The sequence below is a fragment of the Podarcis filfolensis genome (assembly GCF_964270895.1).
Source record: "Podarcis filfolensis genome assembly, chromosome: 5".
In the NCBI taxonomy this organism is placed as follows: Eukaryota; Metazoa; Chordata; class Lepidosauria; order Squamata; family Lacertidae; genus Podarcis; species Podarcis filfolensis.
The window spans coordinates 35,677,649-35,692,489 of record NC_139608.1 but is presented as its reverse complement, the minus strand read 5'-3'; the positions used below and the strand labels follow the sequence as shown (position 1 = coordinate 35,692,489).

The window sequence follows — 14,841 nt, the reverse complement described above, 5'->3', positions numbered from 1 at the left end:
TCCATTCTGAAGGAAATCAGCCCTGAGTGCTCAGTGGAAGGACAGATCCTGAAGCTGAGGCTCCAATACTTTGGCCACCTCATGAGAAGAGAAGACTCCCTGGAAAAGACCCTGATGTTGGGAAAGATGGAGGGCACAAGGAGAAGGGGACGACAGAGGACGAGACAGTGTTCTTGAAGCTACAAACATGAGTTTGACCAAACTGCGGGAGGCAGTGGAAGACAGGAGTGCCTGGTGTGCTCTAGTCCATGGGGTCAAGAAGAGTCGGACACGACTAAACGACTAAACAACAACAACATACTGCAATCTGATCTATACATGCAAAAATATTTTTGTGGCTTCCAAATAATATATTCTCCCTGTCTTCTCAGCCACATAGCCACTCTAGTGGCAAAGACTTGTTGAGCCCAGAATTATATTTGTCACGGCAGCTATTACACTAAAATTCATACCAGTGAATTTTGCTGTGAAACTTATGTGCAAAGTAACACCACCCAACCGTTCAGCCACATATTTCATGTTTGGAAGTAACTGACATGCACTTACTCAGTTTAACTGATCCATCCATTCCCAATAGTACGTTGTCACTTTTAATATCTCTGTGGATAACCTGATTGGCATGTAGGAATTCCAGTGCCTGCAAACACTGTATGGAAACAATGGAAGGGATATTGTCTAGACATGTTCAAAATTCACATTGGCTAGAGACAGTTTAGTAACCTCAAACTACGCTTTACTCACTAGGTAACAAATGATTTGTATAATCTAGCAATTTTAAAAATTATGTTCCATATTTACAATCTTAACAAGTTTAATACACACAATATGTCCATGATATAAATCTTCACTCTTTTTTAATATCAAAAGGGTTTCCAGCTAAAAACATCAACCAAAACCATTAATAACCATTGACATAATTAAGGTCAATCCACTGTTTTTCAGTGAAAGGTCTTTCATATGCTTACTTCAGAAGGAAGCATGTTTATAGTACAGAAAAATACGGTGCCTTTCCAGTGGTCTATAAAATAATTTGCAATGGGGCACCCTCTATCTCAAAACTTGATTTATGCTGTCTTCCTTCTGTTTATTCAATACACTTTGTTAACTTTTGTCAATTGTGCCATTTGCCAGACTTTGCTTAGTCATTCTCTTCTTTAAAAAGAATGAAAGAACTAATCGCCAGCTGAAATCTCTGCTGAACCTTCTCCGTAGTTTTTGCACTTCATTGATCTCACAACAGTAACCTAACAAAAGCTGCATCCACCAGAATCATCACCAAACTCTTCAAACTACTAACCTCTGTTTTTATGGAGAGTGCTACTGCATCCAGTATGAGTTAAATCCCTACAACTGGATCAGCAACTACTCTTCTCCAACACTGTTCTCTATGTGTTCAAATCTTTTTCTTCTGTGAAGAGCATTTCATTATATAAGCCCTCCCGTGGTCTGAACTGGTGCAGACTACATACAGGGATGCCACCTTGGTGAAAACTAGACAGTGTGTACTCTTAAAATGTTGTGGTTTGTATCTCAGAAGATGAAAAGACTTGCATGGCCACTGCTACTTCACAAGGCTCAAACCCAAATGCTGGGCTACAGGCTTCTAACTCCCAACCTTGATAAACCTGCCTCAGTAATGAAAATGCAATTATAATAAAAGTCAATTAACTAAGGGAAGCAATTTTTCTCTTTCTTCAATCAATCACCTACCTCTCGACAGACAGCGGCAATCTGTGCCTCATCCATGCAGGTCTCCGTAACAACATCTGTGAGGGAGCCACCAGCCAGATATTCCATTATGACAAACAATTCGTCTTCCATTAGGAAACTGAAGGTAGAAATTGATGAAGTTCAAACATAACAAATTATTGAGACAAGATAATTACTACTATTATTACAACTTTATGTATCACCATGTGCAACACAAACTCAATGTGATTTACATCACAGAAAATATACAAAAATATTTATTGAAATTATTTATAATCAGCCCTTCACTTGAAGGTGTCAGACTATCCAAACCAAAAACTAAATGATGAAAAACAAAATGCAGAATAGTTGGGAAGACCACAAAAAATATACAGTGACACCTCAGTTGTCGAACGTAATCCGTTCCGGAAGACCGTTCGACCTCTGAAACATTCAACAACCAAGGCTCAATTGCCGGTTGGTAAAATCCATTTAACAAATGGAGAAACACGCCTCAGAAGCCGTTCGACTTCCAAGGCACGTTCGAAAATGGAAGCATTCACTTCCGGGTTGCCAGCGTTCAAAAGCCGAAATGTTCGACTTCCAAAGTGTTTGCGAACCAAGGTTCCACTGTATATGGAAAAGATCCAAAATTGAAGCAATATTTGCAGCAGGAAGGTCTGTGTGCATGTTTCCAGGAACATCAGTCTTGTATCAGACACTTCCCTTGTCTACAAAATATAGGTCTAGTACATCCATGAAGTTATTAATATATAAAATGCCTCTATTATCTGGAATTCTTAAGAGGCTGAACTGATAACCTGACTTATGACAACAAATGATACTGGGAATAAGGAGTTATTTCAGGCTATATTACAGAAGTATCAGATATTTAAATGTGAACTGTACCTCAGGAGAGAGGCTAGTCTACTATGTACTGCATATTTATCCCACCCTTCTTCCAAAGACTCAGAGAAGCACCCTGGTCTCTCAAAATTTGCAAGAGATAGAAAAAAGGCAAAAGCGATTTGTCCAAGGATGTGAACTTCACAACCTAGTAAGGTGTTGTACTTGGGTTTTCACATCCAAACTTTCTAGCTGCTATACCATGTGTTTTGTTACCTGTCCAAAAAGTTGACTATGTTTGGGTTCTTCAACTCTTTCATTACCAGGATCTCATTGATAATTAACTCCTTCTTGGGTTGTTTCTGAAGATTTATCTGTTTAATAGCAACCTTAAAAGGGTAAAAAGGGATTCAACAGAAGTTTATATTCAAAGAAAGACAATTGTAGTATTAACATTTTCTAATGTTACAATAAAAAGGCAAATGGGTAGTTTCTTTACACTCCTTTCCTGAGACAACCATTTGGTTGCCGTTGACAGATCAACTGATCCAAGGAACTAACATAATCCTCACAGACAAAAGTTGGCAGGACATTTTGGCAGCAAAAGAAATGTTCACTAACAACAAAGTCTGAAACTACGAGAGCCAAGAATGTGAACATAAGGTAGTTTTATTGCATTCAGAAGAATGAAATAAAAACAACAGCAACAAGACTACACAATTAAGCCTGATAATATGTAATGCTGTGGTTGGAAGTGTAATATTTGGAAGAAAGGAAGTTTCTATGATGTGTAATGGGCCCCGTACTAAAATTAGCTCTTATGGTTGGAATCTGAAACAAGGCAGCCAAAAAAGAGGTATAGTGGTGTGTGTCCATTTTTTCTCACCCCAAAAATGGGGTCTACAGTAGTTGACACCAATTTTGATTCACATTTATTTTCAAGAAACTCAGTTTTCCACATTTTAAAAGTCATTATTTCAGTTCTTACTAATTATGAACTAACAGTGACAGATAAGGCTCTATTGCAAAAGAAAAAAGAAAGCGCTAGCTCTCCCACAAACTTGGGAAAGGGGCAGCTCTCACAAACATCATAGTCACAAATGAAGGCAGCATAACAAATTATAAATTATAATTTAACTCTTTAAACAGAAGCAGCTTTCTATGATAAAAACATAGGAGAGTTTAATTAACAACTTAACTTCCTTTTGGAATTTCGAACAGCCTTCCCAAATGTGGTGCCCTCCAGATGTTATGGACCATAACCCCATCAGTCCTAGACAGCATTCAGGGATGATGTGAGTTGTAGTTCAGAAGATTTGGAAGCCACTTGGTTGCTGAAGGCTGATTTAGAACCAATTCCATGCATTTGATTTTTGCAAAATGTTATTTTAAAATTTATCATCTGATTCTACAGTACAAAGCAATTACTTCTGCACACAGCTATGAGGAATTCACTATTGGGAGATGAGTCTTTTTTAAAAAAAAACAAACAAACCAAAGCACAGTAACATTTGATTTGACCACTCTAAGAAAATCAAAGGTGGTAGAAGGTATATTGTTCCTACCTCCTGTCCTGTTGCTACATCAATGGCAATGAAAACTGTACCCGAAGCCCTATGAAAAGAAAATACACAATTCTATTAACATTCACATCTCTAATGCATACGTGCATGAACAGGTAAAGAGGCTGCACTAACTTTCACTGTACTTCGTTTTTATTCCAGTTCTAGGTTTAAAAAAGTCAACAGAATAAGATCAATGCCTATACAGTCATACCTCATATTACAGACGCTTTACGTTATGTGTTTTCGGGTTACGGACCACAGGAAACCCGGAAGTACCGGAACGGGTTACTTCTGGGTTTCGCCGCTCGCGCATGCACAGAAGCGCTAAATTGCACTTTGTGCATGCGCAGAAGCGCCAAATCGCACCAGCACCAGTGCAGACGCAGCACTTCAGGATGTGAACGCTGCAGGTTGCGGACGTGCCTCCGACATGGATTATGTCCGCGACCCGAGGTTCCACTGTAAAATAAGGAATAGGAAAAGCAAGACCTTCCTTTTAACAGAGCAGTTTGCAATATTATCTAGATACAGACTACTAGTCAGATAACTGATGCTTAAGATAAGTTAATTCCATACTTCATTGCCCCAGTAACAGTCCAAAGATAGACAACAAATAAATGGCAAGCTGACTGGAATTCTTTTTCAAATGTTCCTCCTCATCCCATAAAGTAAAGGGTAAGTAGCAAAGCACTCAAAATAATTGTTTCAAAATTTCCACTTCTGTTGGAGGTTTGCATCTGGTTGTTGTTATTATGTATACTAATCTATTGTTGATACTTCTGGTTTTCTAAACAGAAACCAAATGCAAAATAAGACAAAGAAAACGGTACTTCCACTAACTCATTTCATAGTCAGTACTCACCCCTGTCCTATTTTTTCGTATCTTGTATATTTTTTCTTGGGATCTCCTATACTCACAATGGTTCCTAAAAAGAAAATTCCATGTGGAGTATTATAAACCAACTAAGATGCACTATTGACTTTCGTTGGAAAGCTAACACATAACATTTCAATCAATAAAACAGTCAACACTGATTCAGTTCCTAACTTGTTCCTCTGTTCAATTAAAGGGGGTGAGGACTTTCATCAACTCCCTTTTCAACCTGATGCCTCCTGAGCCATCCCATATCCCACATCATATTTCAAGGACACGCCAAACCTCAGGAGCAAACTTTCAGGAGGGTACAGGAGGCAACAGAAGGAAGGAGGAAGCAGGAAAACCTTGTTCCATGAATGCAAAGTGTTCCGTTCACAGAAGGAAAGTTAAGATCCACACCATTTTATCTTCTTCAATGATGTAGCAGTGATCTAAACCTTTACAAGAACCTCAATTGTACATATAACTCATGGCATATATTGCTTCATTATGATTAGCAGGTGTAATTACGAGCATTCGGAAGTCAGTTTTTGCTTACTATAACTGATGACAATGGAATTAGTATGAGCAACATATACATGCCTAGAAGATTATTGAAATGCTGAAACTTCTATAAAATCCCAGAACTATTCTCACAAATCAAACCACTTCATGCAAGTTATCATTTTAAACAGACGAAGACTCTTCATGATCATCTCAAGACACTGCTCTAAGCAGCTACCAAATGTAGTGTAACAAAATATTGATAAAAGCCTTTCCATTAAATATTCACACTTTCAAAAGACAACGTAATATGAGTATTTTGGATAGTAAAAGCAGTTTTCAACATAGTACAGACAGCCACTTTTTCATTACTTTCTAAAACACTGTCATATCTTGTCCCTATCCTGGATAGGAAGAGCTGTACCTATATAGGACTATTCATACAAAAGTCTTTGCTTCCTGTGAAAAATAATGTGAGAACAGTGCAAACACAGGATATGCTCCTTAACAATGCATCGGCTATAAGTTCCTGCTTCAGCATTTCCTCAACTCCTGGATTGCTAGCTAGCAATAACAATGCTCACACCATTCACACAATGCCTCTTTTCAAGAGAATCTGCTCACAATTCCTACAAAGGGGTGAAAATATGTCAAAATAAGGTTAAATACAGTGTGTGACTAGAAGGGTCAATGGCTGATTCACCATACAGAATACTCAGTACATATGACTTTGGGCTAATCATACCCCTAGTAAAGTGCTGACTTAGAATTTCAACTTACGCAGCTTTTCCGTGATTTCTTCATCTGACATCTTAACTTTCTTCTTCTGCTTATCTGCTGATTTAGCAACTGTGTCACCCGTGTCACCAGAAGGTGCCGGGATGGGATCTATTACAGATCGCGTATAAATCTGCAAGGAAATATTGTAATTATAAAGCCATTATATTACTGTTAACAAATCTCTTTTCAGGTTGAAACTGCCACAAATACTTAACATCTCTCATGAAAGATTTATGGCTAGTCAATGTGGCTCCACAGCTACTATAGCCTATAGGCTGATATGAATATCTATAGGTTTTTGTAGTGTTAGGGACTTAATTACAACAACTGACCCAACTGACTACTGTATATTACAGTAGCATACAGTTGTATGAATCCTTTATAGAACTAAGCTCTAAATGGAGTATGGTAGATAAGAACTTTCCTAAACGATTTTGGAAATTACAGTAACATTCCCATGTATACAACTACTAAAGCATTCTTTTCAAACTCAGAAACAACTATTCAAGCCAAGCTCTCACTGCACAAGTAATGCTGTTTCAAAGTAAAAGCCAGTCGCCCGCTCTAATAGGAAACTCAAGTGGTGAGTATTGATAAGAGATAGAACGAGAGTGGAAGCACTGAACAACAAGAGGCAGGTATCTGCAGACTGGTAAGTTACGGACAGAAACTATTAGGTGAAATAAAACGACTCACTGATTTTGTATGATCTGGTCGTGGGGCGATAACTGGAGGTGCCACTTCGTCATCATCTTCCTCTTCAGGTGCTGCAGGCTCTGACCCTTTTGCATTGGGCTAGAAGTTTTGAGTTTTGTTTTTTTTTAAAAAAAGAAAGAAGTAAAAGAAATTAAGCCCTTCTATAGAACATTTAGAAAGTTCACTATAAGGAAGTATACAAAACTATAAGATCAGAATAGTATGGAGTGGGAAACTATTTTTTCTGTTGAGAGTTGCATTGCCTCTGAACTAATCTATTGAGGGTGGTATACCTGCAGTAGGTGGGGCCAAAGCCACCACTTCTCTCTTTTCTACTTTGTACAACAGACTGCTAGGAGAGAGGCAGATCACTCTTGCCAGGGGTCTGAACTGATTGCTTGCAGAGGCCTTTTAAAATTAGGCTAGGAGTTGAATGCAGCCCTATAGCCACAGTTTGTCTATCCCGATAAGAGCATTTCAAGCAGCTCCTCACTGCTACTGCCTTTGAACTCCCTCCACCCACTCCCCAAGTTCTCTGTGGAGTGAATAAAGGATATAATCTCTCCCCCTTCCCTATGGGCTTTTGCAGGAGGCAGTTACTACAGCACACGAAGCCAGCAAAAGCACTGGCCAAAGAAGCCCAACTCAAAAGGACAAAAAATAACCTCTCAACTGTCGAAATGAGGAAGGAAAGGAGAAGCAATGTTTGGATGCACACTGGACCGGGAGGGGGGCAGGTCTTGCTATTGGCAAGCAAGAGAGTGGATATATGGAACTTTGGTTTTGATACAACAGCAGCCTCTGAACTTGTCAACCACGTGACAAGTGATGTCATAAATTACATGAGTGGACCAAGAAAGAATCCCATCTACTGATGTACCCAGCTTTAATTTTTTTTAAAAAAAAGTCAGGTGTAGGCCTCTGGTGATTCATACCTCAAACCAGACAATACTTGAAAAAGCAAAGCTTGAAAGCTACTGTATCTCACTAGGCTTGATTCACATCAAGAACTGCAATAGAGAAGTAAATACTTCTGAGAAATGTAAGGAATGTAATAAAGCACACTTACTGCTGGTGCTCCTGAGGGGAATCCATCTTTGTCTAAAAAAAAGAGAAATTTGAAAATTTAACAAACAGAAACACCGAAAGATTTTAAGGCATTTTACAATAGGAGTAACAATGATAAATGAAAAGTATTGGGGTCTTTCTATAGGAGAGATTGAAATGTGAGTTAAGAACTCTATTCTTCTTTCATGCTCTCAGTAGAATAGGTTCACTTTTTTAAAAACCCAGCTTTCTAGATAAATGTGGATATAATTGGCGCCTAAAACGTTTAGAACCAGTTTTATTTTCTATTAAACAAAACCTCTACATAAACAGAAAGTCAATACCAAAACCGTTACATCAAAACTAAGGATAACTTGGAAAAGCAAAGTTTTATACGTGTAGGTAAACTCAAACTTGTTGACCCTTAACTAATGTGAATTCAAACTCCAAATTAAGGGAAGCCAAGTCTTCATCTCGTTTTGGTATTATACGCCTTGTTTGTCTGTTTTTTTAATTTACATGTTCACATTTGATGTTAGTTCGCAGTACTTTTGCGAGCCTATGTTAAAACTGTGTGATATCAAATTCATTAGTAAAGTGAGAATATTCCAACTATTCTGAAAATCTGTCCTCATCAAATACAGAGAATACCTGAACGTATCAAGTAGCATATGGGTTCTATCCAACTCAACACACTCAGAGCAGAGTGAAATGCGTAAACTTGACTAACTGCACTGATTTTTATGGGTTAACTTTGAGAATGACTTAGGGTTGTATCCAACTATGTCTGCCTGAAAGCTTAGTTAATGAGCTTTAGAATTTCAAGACCCTTCCCCCTCAATTTTGTACAAGGGCTCACTACAATTCCCCACCCTACTATTAATGACAACGTATCAATATATACAATGATTCCTGCAAGTTTTTTACAGCCCTTCTTCTAAACCTCCATCCTTTGGGAATCAATTGTGTATAACTCAGTTTAACTTTCTACAAAAAACGTAAGAATACAAAGATAGGGATCGTAGACTCAAAAATGTTTAAGAAAATGAATGGATATTATTTATTCTTTCATGATCAAGTACTTCAAATAAACTTCTTTTAACTATTTAAACTAAAGGGGCAGTAATGGATCTTATCCATCATTAGAATTTTGGCTTACTGAAAGCTGGTGCCCCACACTGCCATTTCTCCAAAGCACTATACATTGAAGAGTTTCACTGCAGACTGCTTCTTCATTTTAGAAGCAAATTCTTTAACGCTTCTCAAGAACAATCTGAGGCTCCCCCTGAATTTTCCCACAGTATTCTAAAGATTACCTGTAGCAGAAAAACTCAAATATTTCTGTCTTGCTGTGTCTTTAGAATCATAGAACTTCAGCACATCAAGGACAGCCTGAGGATTCTTCTTCTGTTCTAGCTTGGTGATATTTGACGTCTGTAGCAGCCGAGCCCACTGCTCTGGCATTCCCTAGGAAAAGAATATAAAATTACATCTAAAGTATAGCACCCACAAGTTTAAATAATTCATATAGACACATGACAAAATCACTATTTCAAGATCCTACAGAAAATACAATGAAACAAGTCAGCATAATTTCATAAAGCGGTCCAGTTTGTTGTTATAATGAGAAACAGTATTTTGCAATATAACATCTATTTTAAGTTAAATTTACCCCATTTCCTTATTTCAGTTTTCTACAGCTTTCCTATTGGTGCAACAGGAGAAATATGTATTGAGAATGTTTTTCAGTGATGAAATACACTGTAACAACAGTGCTTAAAAAGAAAATATTATATTTCTTATCAACCATAAGTTAGTACACACTGAACAGAGAGAAGCTTGGCATACTTACAGTGAATTCTCCTGTAACTGCATCAAAGCCAACATGAATGGTATGTTCAAAGTCTGATGGGGGAGAGATTTCAGGCCTTTCTTTTTCCTTTTTCCTACTCCCTACAAGAAAAACAGAATAGTCAGCCTAGGAAAACAGCTGTAAAACAGCTCTTTTAAAATTTAGTAAACCTAGCCAGCAAATATTCTTTAAACATAACTCTTAGGTGCACAAATATGCCCCATGATTCTAGTAACCAGGATGTCTTGAAACAGACATGTAACAAATTTCAGCTAAGTCATGTAGAAGGAAACTCAAACACCCATCCTGGCACTCACTAAGCCCCCCAGCCTCTCTCAATTTTTAATTTTAATTGAGGGCATTTGGTTATTTGCAGGAGGGGGCTGCCTGCTTTTTTGGGTCTGCATTTCTTGCTTGGTAGGGTGAAGGCATTTTGCCTAGATTTTCCTGCATCTTTGTGTTTGCAATTCAAACTGGAAAATGACCATTTGAAACTAGTTTCTGCATGTTGGCTCTATAACATTGTACTTGTGTGAGCTAAGTACATTTGCAACCTATATTTTTCACCTCACGTCTAAGCTTACAATTAGGTGGGCAGTTAAAGACTATAACGAAGATTAAGATGTACAGTGGTGCCTCGCAAGAGGAAAATAATCCGTTCCGCGAGTCTCTTCGTCTAGCGGTTTTTTCGTCTTGCAAAGCAACCCTATTAGCGGCTTAGCGGATTAGCGCTATTAGTGGTTTAGCGGCTTAGTGGCTATTAAAGGCTTAGCGGCTTAGCAGCTAAAAGACTATTAGCGGCTTAGCAAAAGGGGGGAAAGCGAAAAAAATCGCAAGACTCGCAAGACGTTTTCGTCTTGCGAAGCAAGCCCATAGGGAAATTCGTCTTGCGAAACGCATCGAAAAACGGAAAACCCTTTCGTCTAGCGGGTTTTTCGTCTTGCGAGGCATTCGTCTTGCGGGGCACCGCTGTAAGCATTTTCATTTCCCCCGGCCATTTTCTCCAAAACATTTGCCTAATTTTCTCAAATCCTCCAAACTTTCAAAACATTAAAGCTGCACAAGTCTGTAACACAGCTCTACTAATTTTAGTCAAAAGTGGGCTTAGTGAAATTTACAGGACAATCCTAACCATGTCTACTCGGAGGTAAGTCCTGTTAAATTCAACAGGGCTTGCTCCTAGACAAGTGGGATTAGGATTGCACTCGTGACAGTAGGAAATACTGCGCTAGATGGGCCTATAGTCTGACTTCAGGTATTAAATTTAACAAAGATGAATCCAGGGAGGATTGCCTCCAGCCAACTAGATAAGAGTGTACTGTATGTTCAGTTGCGTTGTAATTCCCATCCATTTCATAGGCTACATACCAGTCTGTTTCTCTCTGCCTCCCAAAGAAGGGAGAGGAAGAGAAAACATAGCTCCAATGTGCTGCCTCCAGGTAGACCTCTGTCACAGGACTCTATTTGGATCTACCCTGGCTGGAATGGCCTGCTTTTGGCCAATCTCTTCCTAGCAGGAAGAGTGACAGAGAGAAAACCTGCATGTACTCAACCGGATTATTTTCCCCACTCCTAGGGAGAGGGACCGAAAGAAAAAGAACACAAACCCAAGGAGTCCCACTGCATTTGCCCAGCTGAGTAACAGTGAAGCTGGTTGCTACTTTTTTGTGTGCCAGTGCAATTACTGAAATGAGATCCATGTGGCACTGTTCTATAACTCATGTGTTTCCTAGCTAAAAGTATGCATATGGAACAATGGAGTTGCAAAGGGAAGAAGGTCTTGAACCCACACAATGCAGCATCTTACCTTTTTCAGTGCCAGAGAAAATAGAGATGATTTTGTTCCTAGGCTTTTTCTCTTCTGGAACAGAGGGCAGGGGTTTCAAGCTATGATTAGCAGATAATGGATCTTTCCCTCCTGAACTGAAGATAGTGCTGCTCATCCGAACAGGTGGAGCTGGTGGCTTATCTTCGAGTTCTCCGTTGTCAGACATGATACTTAATGGCTAGTCAATGCACTGCAATTAAATAAAACACAGAGTCAGTAAAGATAGAAAAAGCATGTTACACCTTGTTTACTCTTCTTGAATTCCAAGTCTTGCACACATTGTTAATATTCTCTATAGGGGAAAGAGATCTTATTAGAAATGCGCAACAGATTCAAATGAATCCTGAACAGAAGCATGGTGTTTCAGACAGATTCAGGCAAGTAGTATCTTCCTGAGGCATCTTAAACCAAATCAGGGACCTCTGAAGGAATCTGGGGCATCTTGGAAATTCATACATTGAAAAAAGTACTGCAGATAGTACACCTGCAAAAAGTGAAACATTTGTACCCAAGTTTGCACGTAAGAAAAATACTTGGGCAGAGCAGGATAGGGGTGGGGGAGAGATCTCTGTGACTAACAATTCTAGTCTCTAATCAACGATACTGTACTTATTCTATCAGGGTTCTCCAGTCACAGAGTTTTGGGGGTGGGACACTGAAACAAGACATCACCTTGATCTTTTACCAATTCTGCTAGCTTGCTGCTTGTTTGGAAAATGTTGACTGTTCAAGTCCTTCTGCCTCTGTCACATGCCCTCACATCTACTACTGTCAAATCCATTTTGCGCTTAAATTTCTATGCCTTTTGCTGCCAACTGAGCAAAGCATACGCCTGAAGTTCGTTTTCTTCCCTTTCATCTTGACTCACCAGCCCTTCCACCTACACTTCTGAAATTTTAACGTTCTTTTCCTGGTGGCCACTTAATATAGAATGCCATTTTCATACTAACATCACTGCCCACAAAACCACAGAAAGAGAAGAAAATGCCTTTGAGTTCTTCCAGCACCACAAAAGCATCAACTTTAAAGATGCATCAGACAACACACACACACTGAACAGAATCTAGATTTTATTCTGTATGTTGTAACCTCCCAAAGAGATTATTGACACGATACAAAATTTGGGTACCACATTTTTTGGCAATAGAGGTATTTCTCACTGCAGCACTTCATACCTGCAATCCTCCCATAATTCTGCAAAACAGCAGTGAGTAGAAACACACAACTTTGATCATTCTGCAGCAAAAAGGTAATAAGGCAGGAGACTCTGTGAAGCAAACAGAACTGAAAAGAGCCTAGGAAATGGCTTGCAATTAAGTCTCTTTATATTTGCTTGATGGTGGTTTTCCAGTGCTTTGTTTTGGGTGGATGTAACATGACCCCTCCAACAAGGAAAGGTGCTATGTCACCCAATTAACACAGCCCAGGAAATCTTCTTATTCTTTTGTTGTTGTTTTTTAAAATTATCTTGCTAAATGAACATCAGGCTGGATGCAAAATAAATGTGTATATATATTTAATTGTTTCAAACAGGTAATTTGAAAGCTGTTTCCAGCATTTGGGTCACTATTCTAAAATGTTTGTTTCAAATATAGAATCTCCCTTGCTGTCGTGGGGCTCATTATTTCATTAAACTGCCTAATGGAAGTCACAGGTGCACAAATAATTACTACTCATCAAACAAGACTATTTTGATTAGAAAGGTGACTTAATTCCTGCAACCAAATAGTTACCAGGCAAGTTCAAATCAATGTGAATGAAATTCAGCACTCTGAAACCACCCTGCCATCAAAAACAATAGATGCCAACAACTGGGATATTTCTGATCCTCCCCTCTTCCTGTTACACTCCTGGAAAATAAGCTATGGTCTGGCTTGTTGAATCATGCGACTTAGGTTTGCAATTTGTTTCCTCCAAACTACAAACTTTAAACCAAAGACCAAAACATTGGCTTCTGTTCTGGTTTGTCTAGAGAAAAACCAACCATGAGCCTGAATCTGGATGACATTTCTCAGCAGCACAACAGAAACGGGGATTAAGCTAATTGCCTATTATTCTGCAGTGTGCACCAGCATTTTGCTCACTCACAATAAACCACAGCTTATTTTAACTATGGTTTAATGTGAAGCATGAACCAGGCCATTGGATTAAAGGAGCGTTTCTATGTAAATGAAGAACTAATTTGATCATTTCTCAAATGTGGGGAGTTACATTCTACCTAGTAAACAGAGGCAATTCATCTTCATTGGATGAGAAACACTTGCTGTAGTATGCCAGTAACCATAAGACTTTATTTCTATTCTATTCTATTCTATTCTATTCTATTCTATTCTATTCTATTCTATTCTATTCTATTCTATTCTGGTTTAAATCCATTAATCAATCCACCTTGCTTGCAACTCCTGCTTCATCCCTCCTGACTTTAGGCCCTATTTATAGTTTTGCCCAAGTCCTTCTAGTTAACCACACTGTTCTGCTACCCTGCTCTTTGGACTGACCCACATGCAGCTTTAACTCCATTCTATTCTCACTTCTTTCCACAGAAGCTGGACTATAAACCATTTAGTTCACTGATCATTCCATCCCACCACACCACCTAATTCCGTATATGCCAGAAGCTTCACTGTCATAAACATATCAGATTTTGTTTATTCGCTGTCTAGAGGCGTTGGGACAGATTTAAGCGCCTTAAAATGTCCCCAAATAAGAAATGTCATGACTAAAATACATTTAAATTCTGTGTTCAACTTAGCTTTTGTTAAGAGTGCAACTGAAGTGCAATCTAGGCATGCCTACTCTGAAGTCAGTCCCACGGAGCTCAATGGGAGTTTATAACAGGACTGCGGCCTCAGTTTTCCTGTTAACAAAGGAGCAGCTTGTCCCTCCAGGCTACACACCTTTTAGTAATTCCCTTCCACTCCTCCCATCTCAACCAGCAAAGAGCCAAGATGAAAGGTTACTTGATATTACGATCTTCTGAGCTACTTAAAAGGCACTCTGGCTTATAGCAGGAAAGGTATTTCTTTGTTACTGGCACTGGTGAGGATTTACTGAATGATGATACTTGCTTAGCATTATCTTTCTTTCTATTTTAATGCAAACTCATAACAGTTCTTTAGCAAGTAATGTACAACTTAAGAGCTCCTTTGGTTCCTTTTCTCTCAAGTGTCTCTCCAGT

General features: G+C 38.8%; 1 protein-coding gene across 4 annotated transcripts in view; it reads right to left on the bottom strand.

The window, feature by feature from the left end:
- Positions 1–14,841, bottom strand: part of PAK2 (p21 (RAC1) activated kinase 2) — a 46,683-nt gene that overhangs the window by 12,896 nt on the left and 18,946 nt on the right. For all 4 annotated transcript variants that reach the window (XM_083613815.1, XM_083613818.1, XM_083613816.1 and 1 more), the window contains 11 exons: positions 11,643–11,853; positions 9,836–9,936; positions 9,300–9,450; positions 8,006–8,037; positions 6,937–7,035; positions 6,241–6,370; positions 4,963–5,026; positions 4,101–4,149; positions 2,812–2,924; positions 1,711–1,828; positions 547–646 (listed from right to left, as the gene is read on the bottom strand). In XM_083613815.1, coding sequence (XP_083469941.1) covers positions 547–646; positions 1,711–1,828; positions 2,812–2,924; positions 4,101–4,149; positions 4,963–5,026; positions 6,241–6,370; positions 6,937–7,035; positions 8,006–8,037; positions 9,300–9,450; positions 9,836–9,936; positions 11,643–11,829 — 1,144 coding nt within the window. In that variant the 5' untranslated portion in view covers positions 11,830–11,853. The remainder of the gene's footprint in view (positions 1–546; positions 647–1,710; positions 1,829–2,811; positions 2,925–4,100; positions 4,150–4,962; positions 5,027–6,240; positions 6,371–6,936; positions 7,036–8,005; positions 8,038–9,299; positions 9,451–9,835; positions 9,937–11,642; positions 11,854–14,841) is intronic.